At 44.7% G+C, this 15,000-nt stretch overlaps 2 protein-coding genes across 5 annotated transcripts in view; both read left to right on the top strand.

The window, feature by feature from the left end:
- mgat1b (alpha-1,3-mannosyl-glycoprotein 2-beta-N-acetylglucosaminyltransferase b) overlaps positions 1–13,371 on the top strand; it is a 15,699-nt gene extending 2,328 nt beyond the window's left edge. For 2 of the 3 annotated variants that reach the window (XM_068599144.1, XM_068599146.1), the window contains exons 2-3: positions 2,611–3,879; positions 9,508–13,371. In XM_068599144.1, the coding sequence (XP_068455245.1) occupies positions 3,010–3,879; positions 9,508–10,209 (1,572 nt within the window). In that variant the 5' untranslated portion in view covers positions 2,611–3,009 and the 3' untranslated portion in view covers positions 10,210–13,371. Of the gene's footprint in view, positions 1–1,519; positions 1,728–2,610; positions 3,880–9,507 lie in introns of all 3 variants that reach the window. The other variant, XM_068599145.1, reaches the window with a different exon arrangement.
- A 759-nt stretch (positions 13,372–14,130) lies between these two features.
- The window catches only part of polr1h (RNA polymerase I subunit H), a 4,428-nt gene continuing 3,558 nt past the window's right edge, over positions 14,131–15,000 (top strand). For both annotated transcript variants that reach the window (XM_068599142.1, XM_068599143.1), the window contains exon 1: positions 14,131–14,306. The gene's annotated coding sequence lies outside the window, so the exon portion shown is untranslated. The remainder of the gene's footprint in view (positions 14,307–15,000) is intronic.

Raw genomic sequence — 15,000 nt, 5'->3', positions numbered from 1 at the left:
GCTCCACGGTGGGACAGGAAGTGCTGGGAGTACTGGTTGAGCCGTGCGTACTCTTGCTCTGCCCTCTGATCCCTTTGGGCTCCCTGAGCCCAACGGGATTTCTGTAGACGTCTGATCAACAGTCTGTAACCCAAAGAGAGGCTTGCAGTTTCCAGTGATATTAATCTACTGGACAAGGGGCAACCGGAGAATGCTTGCCATAATTGCTTAACAAATGGCAATTTATCACCCACAAATTTAGTAATTTAGGGTGAGTGATTAATAAGTAATTGTGTCAGCACTAGATTGACTTTTTAACTTGACCATTGGTTATATTTGAGTTATGATGTCAGAGAGTTTGTGTGTCAGTGATCCAAATGAAGAAGGCTGGCTCCATATCCGGTAACTATACACCTGGCCAGTACAAATCTAGAGTTTACCAAGCCTATAAATACAATATTTTGTCACCTGGATTAATCATACTGCTGATACTTTTAGATATCTTACATTTTTTAGGGGCTTGAATTCTGCTCCCGTCACTGTTTTTATCCAAGTTCTTGGCGGACAGGAAAAGATTGCAGTAATCTCCCATTTTTGCCTTCAGTGGTGAACAGTGAATCACCACGAACACAATCTGAACTGTTGTTATCCAAGGGGGAAAGAATTAAAAAGGAATTCCCCTTTTTACAAGAATCCTCATGATCAGCTTTGCTCACACAGTTCAGTAAAAGCAGCACATGGAAACGAGCAGGACATCCTGTTGGCCCTATTGAGCATGTCGGATAAAGAGCTTAGTCAGCATGTAGAGCATCCAGAAACACCACGTGCATCCCTCCTCCTGAAGGAGTGGAGCACTGATAAAGTGGAGGGGTCTCTGCGATAGAAACATCCTCACTGGAGTCTGTTCAGAGCTGCAGCGCTCTTCTTAAACATCCACACAGTGAAGGGTTTTGTGTAAAATGTAGAAGACTATTGCAACATGCTAGTACACCATCCGTCATGTGTAGAGTATTTGTTGAAATGTACAGGCACCAGTGGCGGCCGTGGAGTTTCTCCCCGCGCCTTCAGTCTGAGTCTGGATCAGCTGGACGGCCTCCGTGTCCTTTAAGCCGCTCTGCAGAGGAACAGGTGACATGTGATTGGACCATCTGTTAAGGCGGGACAGAGGAAGACAGCAGCTGTGACTTGAGAACATAGTTATAATACATGGAGTGAATGTTTGAAAAACTATTTCATTCGAAAATAGATACAACTTTTAACTATAAAATATGAATAATTATAAAATAGCAGTAACTTTGTGATTGTTTAGGCCAGCAGTGGCGGCTTAGCTGTCTCTGACAAATGGCACTAGTTAAGATATAATACCTCTGAATAAAATATGGTCAAACATTGCATCTAAGACTATCTGATCAAAATAAGTAAAGACGATTATGAATCTGACCACAAATGCATGTCTTTTGATAATTGGTGCTACGATCAGCTGGACACATTTTGGTTGTTACATAAAGGTATTGTTGTATTCCCTAACCCATCTATTCAGGCTCTGTTGGCGAGGTTCTGGTGCAGCCAGTTGATATCCAGATGAGGAATAACAATCGGGTCCAGACTTCCTCCTCGGCCGGTCAATGTTTACAGTCTGATTACAACTGGAAACGTGATAATGAGTTGTAGTTGAGAGATGACGTCTACGACCAGATTGTTGCTCGGAATAAGATAAAACCAACTGAATCATCATCTGACGATAGCCGGTGGGTTCCCAGATTACATATTGGCCAATGTGTTGTGTCTTTTTTGCGCTCCACGCATACTAGTTACCTGCATGCAACCAAAGCCCGCTCAAATGTGAATGGTCAATGCAACTCGGACTGCAAACGCATCCGATATTAAACTCTTAATGTCGCGTTGCCTACTCATCCTGCAGATACCTGTTCATCGCAGGGACCAGTACCTGTTTAGTAGAACATCACGATTATTTAAAGTAATATTTCACAACATAGTCTATGGTTTCAACCGTAGACTATATAGAAAGTGGATGTAGTCAACGTGAGATCACTCATTGGTTTGTCCACTGCCGTTTTGAATTCTCAAATTCGGCAATTTCACCAACCAATTAACAGAAGTGAACATATTTTGAATGCGTACTAGTGGCGTAGAGACTCCTGGTAGCTGCAGCGACCTGTCAATCATCTTGTGACCATAATGTATTAAATGAACATCATGCTGTATTGAAGAAGACTAGAAACTAGAGATCGAGACATAAACTCCTGTTTACAATGTTTACTGAGGGAATACATCAAGGGAGAAGTAGAGCCATTTATATAGACTTCTATACAAGATACATTTGTGATTTGTGCTTCATGTTTAATTGGTTACAAATACAGACTTGTAGCTCAGGAAAAATGTAATAAGATAGCCCTACGTTTTAGTCTCTTTTGATTGGTTTGCACATTGTGCAGACAGACATGAGAACGTAACGATACTGTGGGTGCCTTTGCTGGCGATGACTGTTTTTATTCATGTGCACAGAACTTTCCACAATTTAGTGCATGTCTGTAAAGTGCTTTTCTTTCTGCTCAATCAAATGAGCTGCGTACATTCTGCTGATCATTTGTTCTGCTGTTCTGTTTTCAGGCTGATGGCTGAAGGGTAATATCCAAGAAGTCACATTCCCTCAACCCAAAGTGACCCCACTTCCCCTTTTCTTACTTTCATCTGCACTTTGCAACCTCCCCTTGCCTGACTTTGCGTGTCCTATCTCAGCCTATTTCCCTTTTCCAAAAGGGATTTTAATGGAATGGGTGCATTCCACAGTAGGATCATGTGAATTCATTTTGAATTGGACAGTTCTCCTCCTGACAGCCTTCAGACCAAAAAACAGGATGACTCTCAAATTAGAAAAAATTACAATGTGATCGGATATCAACTTCTGGCCCATCTGAGATTGCCACCTCAGTCTGTAGGAGTCTGACTCTGGTTCCATCACTTGTTCCCTTTTCCACATCCCCATCCCTTCTCACGTGTCAGTGGGCCATGGTTCGCAAGAAAGGTTCCCTTATACTATGCGGTGCTTTCCTGTTTGTTGCCTGGAATGCTTTGCTTCTACTTTATCTTTGGGGTCGTCCTCCCATCGGCCGCCTCGGAGAAGGTGTTGGAGCCGAACCAGGAGGAAAGGAAGAGTGGGCCGTGGGCAGAGGGAATGGAGACCGGGTCAACCTGGCCGCGGAGGTGATCCGGCTGGCAGAGGAGGTCGAAATTCAACTAGAGACCCAAAAAGAGCTACTGAAGCAGATTGAAAGTCACAGGGCAGTGTGGGCTCGGCAGAAAGACATCGGGAAAAGGGAAACTGAGGATGCAAAAGGAGTCAAACAAGAGGTTGACCACCAGCCGCTGAAGACTCCGCTCCCTCTAAAAGACAGCGTGGATGATAGGGACCAAACTCAAGTAAAAGATACACAGAAACCTGTTCATACAGTAGCTTCCGACACTAAGATAGACCAGCACCAGGCCACTGACATAAAGGAAGACGTCGGTGAGAGCAATACATTGGCGACTTCCGTTGCCAGCCCAGAAGTCGTCATTCCCATTCTAGTCATTGCTTGTGACAGAGTGACGGTAAAACGGAGCCTCGACAAACTGATACAGTACCGCCCTTCTCCAGCACTATTTCCAATCATTGTGAGCCAGGACTGCGGCCATGCCGAGACGGCCCGGGTGATCGGCTCATATGGAGATCAAGTGACGCATATTCGACAACCGGACCTGTCGGACATCAGAGTCCGACCAGAGCACAGGAAGTTCCAGGGATACTACAAAATTGCCCGACATTACCACTGGGCACTTAACCAGGTGTTCAACACGTTCTCCCAGTCTACTGTGGTCATAGTGGAAGATGACCTGGAGGTGAGTGCTCTCACACCGTACCACACATTACAACTGGCATTTCATTGTGTCATTTTGCTTTAATTGGATAGTTTGACGGTAGTGGTTGACGTAGGCATCGGTAAACCATGCCATGCTTTGACATGTCGACAGTGGAGTTTCAATGCAAGCCATCAAGTGTAGCAGAACAAAGTCAAGGAAGAGAAAGTTTAAAGAAAGAGGCAGATGGCTAAGAAGCAACAACAAGGACTTGGAAGTCTTGGTACGCATCAAAAGGCAGAAAAACAGTTGGTCTGTGATTCTCTTTTGCCATGGGGATCAGTTTCATCACTGTCACCGTGCTCATGTGGCTTTGGTGACAGGACTGAATGTAATCAGAAATGACTGTAGACAAAATACATTGACTTATGAATGTAGTGTTGATGTACACAGCTGTCCCATAATGCAAAGTGCTGGGAAAAACAGAAGCTACTCTCAGCGAGAAGGAAACAATCAAAATGACTGACAGCGAGGAGACAGCTATGGAACATCTTTCTCTTGTCTTAAGTTTCTACAATCAAACGTGGCTGTCGATGCTAAAGCTGCAGCTTTGGCCAGAGAGCTGCTGACTATGTTGGAGGTGTTGTTGCAAACTGACACCCACATCTCCTCCTCCATTCCTGTTAGCTGACATAGATTAAGATGCTGCTTGAGTGTCTCCCTGGTAGTAACATGGATTTATGGCCATCGACTCAGTGCAGACGAGCCAATTAAATCCTGGAAAACTATATATGTGTATTCATGGGCCATTTTTTCTTTTGAATACTAGATCGCCACAGTCAACCCCGGCTAACTATATAGGCTCTAGTTCTTCACTTCAAAGGTTAACAGCTGGGTGGTCTCTGTGAACACACCAACACTGCTCCAGCTTCCCGATGAACACTCTGCTCTGTTGTTTGATCCGTACACAGACATGTGAACATCACATAGTTATTTTAGAGGGCGTTACATGTTGGAACTACCTGTGTACTCATCCACCCAGTTCTCCTGTGCTGCGTCTCCACCTTGAGGGTGAGGACCAGGCAGGCGGTACAGGTTTTGGTCCTGGTCTCTGTATCGGTACAGTACCAAGGCTTTTCTTACTGTTAGTTGTTGAGAGCATCCCTACAGCCGGCATACTGATAAAAGACACATGTTTGTTCTGGTACCTGTTCAGAAAAAAACAAACACATTCATATACTGTTAACTTGCTGTTGCTCCAGAGTGCTGTTTTATTGTTCTGATAACGTTGCTTTAACATTGCTCAATAAAAAGGTGCAATACACTCATTTTAAATTCATTATTGAATTTTCTGCAATTAATCGCTGTTCATCACAGAAAAATCATGCGATTAATCTGGTTTAAGCCAAGCACACTGGTATGTACTGGAAAGCATATACCAGTATTTCAAAAAATTGAACTATTTCTTTGATTTAGTCTGACTCACTTTGAGTGGTCCACCAGTGGAACGCTTCAGACCAGTTTAACAGACCTCTATCTACATATTATCTGTGTTCTTTCTGTGTGATGTTTATACAGAGTCATAGATTCAAACAAGACCCCATTATGACGGCACCATCCCATCAAATGGAAGTCTTGCTGGTTTACAGGCTTTCATGGTGCTCTTAGAGTCCAGAGGCTGCAGGCCTGCCTGGTCACGGTGGCTCAGCAGGAGAAGAGAGGCCTGAGGCTGCACAGTGCTGGAGACAGTTTGAAATTATGCAGGTTGGAAGGTTAGAAGGCCTCTTCGTGGTGAAAGTGTAATTACATGTGGCTTCTATTCAAATGACTGAAGCTGGTCCCATGAAGCTCGCAAGTATTCACTGAAGACGGCCTCCTCATCACGGGCCACAGCAGCCTGACTGTTTGATGACTCTGCACTCCCACCAGTACCACTTTAGTGTATCACAAAGCCCAGACTGGTTGTCAGAGCCACCACATGGCGTGTGTAGGTATGTGGGGCTGTGTGTGAATCGGGCTGATACACACTCTCTCTCTTCTGTGGTCCTGCTCTAGACTGCCAGGCTCTCTTCTACTGATAGCAGAAGTTTCCCTTCAGACGGAAGCTGGAGCCCTGTCCTCCAGACTCTAGCTGGGTTCCCTGTCCTCCGGACTCTAGCTGGGTTCCCTGTCCTCCAGACTCTAGCTGGGTTCCCTGTCCTCCGGACTCTAGCTGGGTTCCCTGTCCTCCAGACTCTAGCTGGGTTCCCTGTCCTCTGGACTCTAGCTGGGTTCCCTGTCCTCCAGACTCTAGCTGGGTTCCCTGTCCTCCAGACTCTAGCTGGGTTCCCTGTCCTCCGGACTCTAGCTGGGTTCCCTGTCCTCCGGACTCTAGCTGGGTTCCCTGTCCTCCAGACTCTAGCTGGGTTCCCTGTCCTCCGGACTCTAGCTGGGTTCCCTGTCCTCCAGACTCTAGCTGGGTTCCCTGTCCTCCAGACTCTAGCTGGGTTCCCTGTCCTCCGGACTCTAGCTGGGTTCCCTGTCCTCCAGACTCTAGCTGGGTTCCCTGTCCTCCAGACTCTAGCTGGGTTCCCTGTCCTCCGGACTCTAGCTGGGTTCCCTGTCCCCACCCTGAAGGACTGGGACAGGGTGACTATTATTTCTCTCCTGTTCTAGTAAAGTTGTGTATTAAGTTGTTTTCTCAGAATCCGGTGGAATCCGAATCAGACCAAGATCTGGTAAAAAAAGTTGTTTCAGGCTGAGATCTGGTGAAAAAGTTATTGTCCTCTCTGTGCATCACCTCTTGTACCTCACAGACACACTTAACCCCTCCCCCTTTTCTTTTAGGGTGAGTCCTAGTTCTTGCATCTAAGGTCAACTTAGGGCTTTTTGCATAATATGGTCACACTGGCTGCTGGACCCTAATACCCATAATATAGAAAAGATTATAAAACATAGCAGCTTATGGCATCCTCTGCATTTTATACAGTCTAATCACAAACTATACTTGAAATAAAAACCAAACTGTGTGTGTGTGTGTGTGTGTGTGTGTGTGTATATATATATATATATATATATATATATATATATATATATATATATATATATATATATATATATATATATATATATATATATATATATATATATTCCTTCCTTCAATGGTTAAAAAGATAATGGTTATACAGAAAAAGAAAATAGTTATACGTTTTTTAATGACTCCACTTTTTTCCTTTCATAATTTCCTCGATCACTGAACACTAACACACTTTAATAATCCATCCCACAACATCTCAGAGGGAAATATTTCACTTTGTATTCCTCCTCTGGCTTCACTTCGTTGGCAGCTGGAGTAACCAATGACTTCAGATTAAGATCTGACATGAAACATACGAGAGGCTTATGAACCAGAATGTCAGGGTTAAACCAGCACTGGGACTCCTGATGAAGAGCAGTGTCTCGTTTCAGCCTTTGTCACCAGATGTCTGTGAGTTGTTATCAGATGTCTGTGAGTTGTTATCAGATGTCTGTGAGTTGTTATCAGATGTCTGTGAGTTGTTATCAGATGTCTGTGAGTTGTTATCAGATCAACTAACTTCTCACATGGTTTCATTTTTCCAGCTATTTCAAACCCAGAAAAGTAAAGACTTTGAGAATGGTCCAACAACTAAGTTAAATGTAACAAAACAAACACACTCTCTGCACCTTTTTAAAAACCACGCCCTCTCAAATTTGTGGTGGGACCTTTTGGAGGGGCCCGACCCTTATGTTGGGAACCACAGGACTAAACTGAAGTGGCTCCACTTGAACAGCTCCTGGAGTAACATGATACTTCCACAAATGCCCATTATTGCATCAGTGTTAACAATATAATAATGTTGTAAAGTAAACAATGTTACAGTATTTGTATTTTTATAGCTTTTCCCCTTTGGAGCACTATTTGTGCTCAATCCTGATAAAACCTGAGTCTACTTCCCCAAAGGTCAATTTAAGTTGATCTCCTGTTCTGAGAACATTTTACTCAGCAAGTTGGAAGCTGGGAACATGCTGACGTCCCCAAAAGGAAGTAGGAAACACGGCTCCTCTTCCTCCTTGCCCACTTTGCTTCCTGTATTTGTGCATGTTGCTGTGTTTTCACATTTCAGCCTGATGCTGTGTTCACACCGAACGCGTCAAGATTACATGTAAAGTCAATGCTGCGTGGAAGCAGCGTCGACGTGTGTTTTCCAGCGGGCGCGTCAGACACGTAGAAGCAGCACGAACAGCTCGTTGGTCGCTGAGCAAACTCGGGTCGGCGCTAGTGATGGAAGACCGGATCATTTTACCGACTCGGTTCTTTGAATCTTGTTCATTAAAGTGAACAAATCTTTTTTCTAATCATTCGTTCATTTCTGAGGAGGGGTAGCGGGGGCATGAAATTCCTGCATTAAAATAATGCATCGTGACAGTTTGGATTGTTTGAAAAGGGTCATTTATTATCACACTACCATTTAATTATAACGGCAAACAATCACGCTGAACTGTAAGTCAAATGTAAAATAATGTAATTATTATTTATTACTAATTATTATAGGTCACGTGAAAACCAGTGCTGAGCCCATGCCGATTCGTTCATCTGCCTGTCTGGCAGATGAACGAATCGAGTCTTCGGATCAATGATCTGTTCTTCTGCCGGATGTGAGTCTCCGGCAGAAGAACAGATCATTGATCTGAAGACTCGGTCCGGACTCCTGACCGAGTCTCCGTGTTCACCTCTGCTTCCGTTCATCTGCCGCATCCGGGTCTTTGGATCCGTGTCCCACGTGAGCTGCATAGGCTCAGTACTAGGAAACAGAAGTGATGGGTTCATTTCCCGACCCGGTCTTTGTATGAGTCTTTGAATCCTTTTTCACGTGACCTGCATTCAACGACTCATTTCTGTTTCCTGGGCTGAGCCGATGCGAGTCCTGATGCGCGGCCACGAGAACGTGAACGAATCTTTTTTGGAGGAGACTCATGACTCTTGAGTCCTCGTAAGGATTCCTTCATTTTGAACGAATCGTTCACGAACGACACATCACTAGTCGACGCGCAAGTTGAAACTTCCCAACTCCGGCAGCAAAATCGCGTGAGTCATAGCCGTGTCAGCCAATCAGCGTTGAGAAGCTCCGCTCGTCACCGTCGCTGATTCCAACTGCTGACGGACCCCCGGAAGAAGCGCTGATAGCGGCCGTCATTCAGACGCTGTTCTGGGACTAAAGATAGAAATATGATCCCAGACACCATGGAGTTTGATGTTCACACGATGTGGAGTTTACACAACAAGTCGAAAGCAGAACTAGTGGTTATTTCTTCTGTAGTCATTAGCAGAGAAGATCGCTCTTTTCATTGAGAGAAGTGATGCCGATAAGCCACGCCCCCTTTGACGTGGCACGATTCTTTTCGCACCGCGTTTGGTGTGGACATCCTTTTATTGTCAAGCCAGTAAACTGACACGGTGTTCGGTGTGAACACAGCATAGCTTCATAAATCCTGGTAAAGGATGGCCAAAGCTCACTGCAACGGCTGTTCTGTGGAGAGAGCAGTGAAGTGAATCCAATGGTGTTAAATGATATTTTAAATGAAGGTACAAGAGTGTTTTGGCTGTTGAACTGACTCAGTGATTCCTCTGATCAGAAGCTCACACTCTGCTTCTGTCCCCCCTCATTTAAGGTGGCCCCGGACTTCTTTGAGTATTTCCGGGCCCTGAACCCGATCCTGCGCGCTGATCCCTCCCTGTGGTGTGCTTCTGCTTGGAACGATAACGGCAGAGACGCCTTGGTGGATCCATCCAAAGCCGGGTTGCTCTACAGAACAGACTTCTTCCCCGGTCTGGGCTGGATGCTGCTGAAGGAGATGTGGGATGAACTGGAACCCAAATGGCCCTCGGCCTTCTGGGACGACTGGATGCGTCAACCGGATCAACGCAAGGAGCGCTCCTGCATCCGCCCCGAAATCTCCCGAACTATCACCTTTGGCCGGAAAGGCGTCAGTTTAGGTCAATTCTTTGACCAGTACCTTCGCTATATTAAACTCAACACTGAATTTGTGCCTTTTACCAAACAGGATTTGTCTTATTTGCTAAAAGAGAAGTATGATGAAAAGTTTATAAAAGACATTTACAGCGCCCCTCTGGTGAAGATTGAGGACCTGCAGCAAGGGGGCAGCTTGAGAGGCCCCGGACCCTACAGGGTGCAGTACTCAAGCCGGGACAGTTTTAAAGTCTTTTCTCGAAATTTGGGGGTGATGGACGACTTGAAATCTGGAGTTCCTCGTACAGGTTACAGGGGCGTAGTGAATTTCCTGCACCGGGGTCGGAGGGTGTTCTTGGCTCCACAAGAGGGCTGGACGCAGTATGACGTCAGCTGGAGCTGAGAGCAGCATTCGACCTGAACGGGGAGAGAGCCTTACGCAGAGGGACGCCATCTCAGACCAAAGAACATCAGCAGGCAGGTGGTTCATGGAGGGACTACAGCAGCACTGATGTGGACCTGGCCTGGTCAAGGGCCACACATACTTCACAAAGGGTTAAAAGGTTTAGGACGAGAACATTCCACCTTAAACTCTGCTTCAAAACAGCCATTGGCAACGTGCCTTTCTTTCTGGGCCCATTTAGTTGGTGTTTGAGTCTGTGAATAACGTCACATGTTGGCAGCAGCTATGAATGCAGTTGGGTAGCAGGAAACAGCAGGATATGATGATCCACCTGAGGCAAACCAGCAGAGTGAAAAGCTGATGAAAGCTGTTGAAATTGATCCAACTTTCCAGTTTATGTTACTGTTCAAATCCATAAACTAATCTGAGGCCGTTTGAGCAACAGCAAAATGAGAAGCTGTGCTGAACAGTCAGTGCTGTTACATGCATTTGAATTACTGGCTTAATCGGATTGAAATCGAATTATCCCGTTCATGTAAACACCTTTATTCGAATCACTGCGGTCCGACTACGATCCGATTAACACCCCTGGATAACTCGATCCGACTCGGTTGATAATTCTACATCCTGGCATGTAAACGGTGAATCGGATTAGGAACTGGACAATGCACCTTTGCGCATGCTCAAGATCCCGCCGCCTCCTCCCTCCCTCCCTTTCTTCCTTTCTCCCTCCCTCCCTCCCAGGTCGTGACCCGGAAGTCGAAAGAGACGATAAGTTGTCACGAACGTAAAAGTCGGGTTATAAGACGATACTCCCTTCAGTGGGTGTCTCCGCTAGCTCACTACTGTAGCCAGCTAGCGCTGTTGCTAGTTCCCCGTTTGCTCTCCGCTAGCTCCCCCACAACCACCGAAGCTAGCGGGGGTCTCTCCATTATGAAGAGTGAAGAGATCAAGCGGAGACGTCTGTATGACCACTACATGTAATGAAAACAGCGCCACCTATCTTATCAGATATGACATGCTTTGATTTATTCACTGTCATGTATATTAGGATAACAGCAGTTGCCCTGAAAGAGAGCGTAGTCTGACTAAAGCGAGATTCAAATTAATACCATCATGTAAACGCACTGACTGTCTTCGTATGAAGTCCGCCTGGTGGCTAACGCTAACGATTAAAGACGTCATTTCACCAGGATTTTAACAATGAGGTTGAAATCTTTCTTTTAAACAGTAGGACCAAGCTCAAATCGTGGCACCGGCACCTCCTACAGGCATTTTGTGTGGCACCTCTCAGATGCCGCGGCGCTTGCGAGTTGCCACTAGTTTTTCTGGGAGTTTTTCCTGTTCGAGGCAGCTGCCACTACTACTTCCGGCTGCAGCTGCCTCTGTTTTGGAGAGCGATGCCAGGACTCGCTGCGGCAGCTGGCTCTGTTTGAGGGGTTCCGTGAACCTTTTATGTTTCGTTATTTGACACTACATTAAGTTCCTGGAAGGTATGACTGTTGGTAGTTGTAAAAAATACAATGCTGCGTCTCAGCCGACTCGGCACCGGACCTGGGCCGATGTGTTTCTTCTGGCGTGCCGAGCTTAAGCCGAATCTGGTCCAGGTCATTTTGGCTTCCTGGGATGTCTCTTAAAACATGTCCTTGCAGAAGTTTACCATCCTCTTGGGGCTTCATTCCCAAACAACCCGACTCAGAAAAGACCGTAACTGGCCCTGTTACTGGCTTCAATTTTTACGAGGCAAGGTTTGGTTGCAACATCTGAGAGATGCCACAGGAAATGCCTCTACAGGCTGCTGGTCACGATTTGAGCCCTCGCTCCTTTTAAAGGAAAGCAGCAAACAGTTAAAACAAACTTCATCAGTGGCAGTGCAGACATGTTCCCAGGTTCTGGTAGCCCTGATCCAGTACCAACAAGCTCCTCAGTCTGACCATCAGACCAAGAACGGGGTCATATCTGTTGAAGTGGTACAAACCATGTGGGGTTTCTGTCTCACTCCTGTCTGGAGGGCAGGGGACAGGAGATGATGTAGCAGCTGTGAACCAGTGCACCCTCCCGTCAGTGACTTTGTCTGTGTAGTTCTTGCTCAAAGTAAGTCTGTTTCACACTCACAAGATGACCTTAGGATTTGTAACGTTATTTGTTTGACACATTGAGCTGCTCTCAGAAGCAGCTTTATTGACCAAGTACGTGTATACATGGAAGGTTTCACAAAGCTCTCAGTGAGCTGACACTCACAACCGACAGGAAGGGGTATCGCTCCCGCGTGACCACAACTGTTTACTCGGGGCTTTGGAAGTGGTAGTTGCCAGAAAGGAAGTCCAACAACCTGCGTGTTTCCAGGGCGTAGCAGAGGTATCCGGCTGTGGGAGGATCCGAGGTGCTGCTGCTCAGATCAGCTCATGAACACAGCCTTGACGCAGTGGGGTGACAAGGTCTCAGTGGTGGATACATACTGAGGCCTTTTGGTGGATCTCCTGCTCAAGCTGGTCTTGTAAGGCCCGGTATTCTTTTGGGTAATGTATCAAATGTCTACTCTGATGGTTTGTAGAAGAACATGGTAAATATGAAGGATGCAACTTTAATGATAAGGATGTTTAGAAATGACTGAATTGTCTAACAAGTTTTTCAAGCTGCAAATGAGGTCTAGTGATGACTGATTTTGAAGTTTGACTGGTGGAGCCTGATACAGGGCCAGTTGTAATTACAAGACACGCAAACCGTGTTTGGCCACCTTAGGTTTGTTAAAGAACCACTGATTGTTCCACACGTGTGGTTTGTGCAACAGAACGGCTGTGCAGTGGCCCAAGGGATTATCACTGTACTGTAATTAGCTTTGGGAGATTATCCACAGGGTCGACTGATTCTCATGTCTGTATGGTAATGTGTAAAACCACTGCCTGATGTGTTTATAACTTTAATACTATATAAATAAAATTAACTATTTTGATATTTGCCCACATGCTGGAGCGGTTCCTCTTTAATTGACAGCGCTCAATCAGCTGTTTGAAGCCTCCTGCCATCAACAATACAAAATGAATGACTTCTTCACCGCACAGCCTGGACTCAAGTGGAATGACGTCCTGCAGCTGGCAGTGTACTTTTGAGCCAAAGCTCAAAAGTACACTGTGAGCACTTGCACACCCCGTTTTGAATCTGATCATGACAGATTAAATAATGATTCTCTCCACATTCAATTCCTATAGTTTGAAGTCCAGCAATAGGACTCGCCCAAGTCCTTGGAGTTGCAGAGGAAAAGTTGTGTTCCTGAATGTTCTGTAGTTCATGTGAACTGATCGGAGTATCAAGACGCTCAGTAGTTCAACGTTTCATCTGTCTGGAACTGGAGTAGTAGCAATGTCTTCCTTTCTGCTTTGCTACTGTTTTTCTAAAACAACAAAAGCAAATCTTCACTTGAGGTCCACCTCCAGCTTCCTCCAGAGCTTTGAACCGGATCCTCTCTTCATCATGTGTCGGCATCGCCACCAACGTGCCGTGTGTCATACTGCGTCACGGCTCACAGCCCAGAGTGCATGAGGCTCATTCGAGGAACAACAGCTGATGAAGTGATCCTCGTGACCCTGCAGTCTTACGTCCCGGTCCATCACTCCACAATAATGGAAGCACTCGGAAGGCTTCACAAATGTATTCAGGGATTTACATGTAAATGACTTCATTGAAAATAAAGTAGTATTTATGTATACGTGTAAATAAAATAGTTATATTGCGCACACATATAGTTGTTGATTTAAATAAATGTAAAAGATTTTTTTAAATTTTGTTTAGTCAAGAAGGGATTTATCCGCAGACCCTTTTAAACAGCGCTGGTCGAGTCACGTGTCGGGTCACGTGACACGGAGCCGAGCTGTCGCGTCCTGACCGAGCGCCCGATGACGTCTCTGCATGCGACGGGAGGAGTTGAAGGACCCGCAGCCCGAGACACGCAGCTCCCCGCAGCAGCAGACACGCAGCTCCCCGCAGCAGCAGACACGCAGCTCCCCGCAGCAGCAGACACGCAGCTCCCCGCAGCCCGAGACACGCTGACACGCAGACGTCTCGTCCTTTTGCGAAAAACTGTGTGTTATTTGAAGCCGGTGAGTAAAGTCCGATGCGCGTGAGCCTCAGGGAGCGTGATGACGTAGCTGAACGAGGAGGGAACTGTTCTGGTTGGCTCCAGTTTCTCCACGTGCTCTCTTCACTTTAGTGCTTTACATTCCGAACTTTTTAACCTTACCATCTATATCTAAATAGATATATCTAGATATAGAGATATATCTAGATGTATCTCTCGATATAGATATATATATACACATACGTATATATATATATATATATATATATATATATATATATATATATATATGTATGTATGTATGTATGTATGTATGTATGTATGTATGTGTATGTTTGTATATGTATGTATATGTATGTATGTGTACATATATGTATGTGTGTGTGTGTGTGTGTGTGTGTGTGTGTGTGTATATATATATATACATATTTATATATATATATATATATATACATATTTATATATATATATATATATATAGATATATATATATATACATATTTATATATATATATATATATATATACATATTTATATATATATATATATATATATACATATTTATATATATATATATATATATATATATATACATATTTATATATATATATATATATATACATATTTATATATATATATATATACATATTTATATATATATATATATATATATTTATATATATATATATATATATATATACATATTTATATATATA

Source organism: Clinocottus analis, unplaced genomic scaffold (genome assembly GCF_023055335.1).
Source record: "Clinocottus analis isolate CAN_PGR_092001 unplaced genomic scaffold, fCliAna1.0.p SCAF_43, whole genome shotgun sequence".
NCBI lineage: Eukaryota > Metazoa > Chordata > Actinopteri > Perciformes > Cottidae > Clinocottus > Clinocottus analis.
Note: the sequence above shows the minus strand (reverse complement) of the source record. Positions and strands in the feature narration are given on the sequence as shown.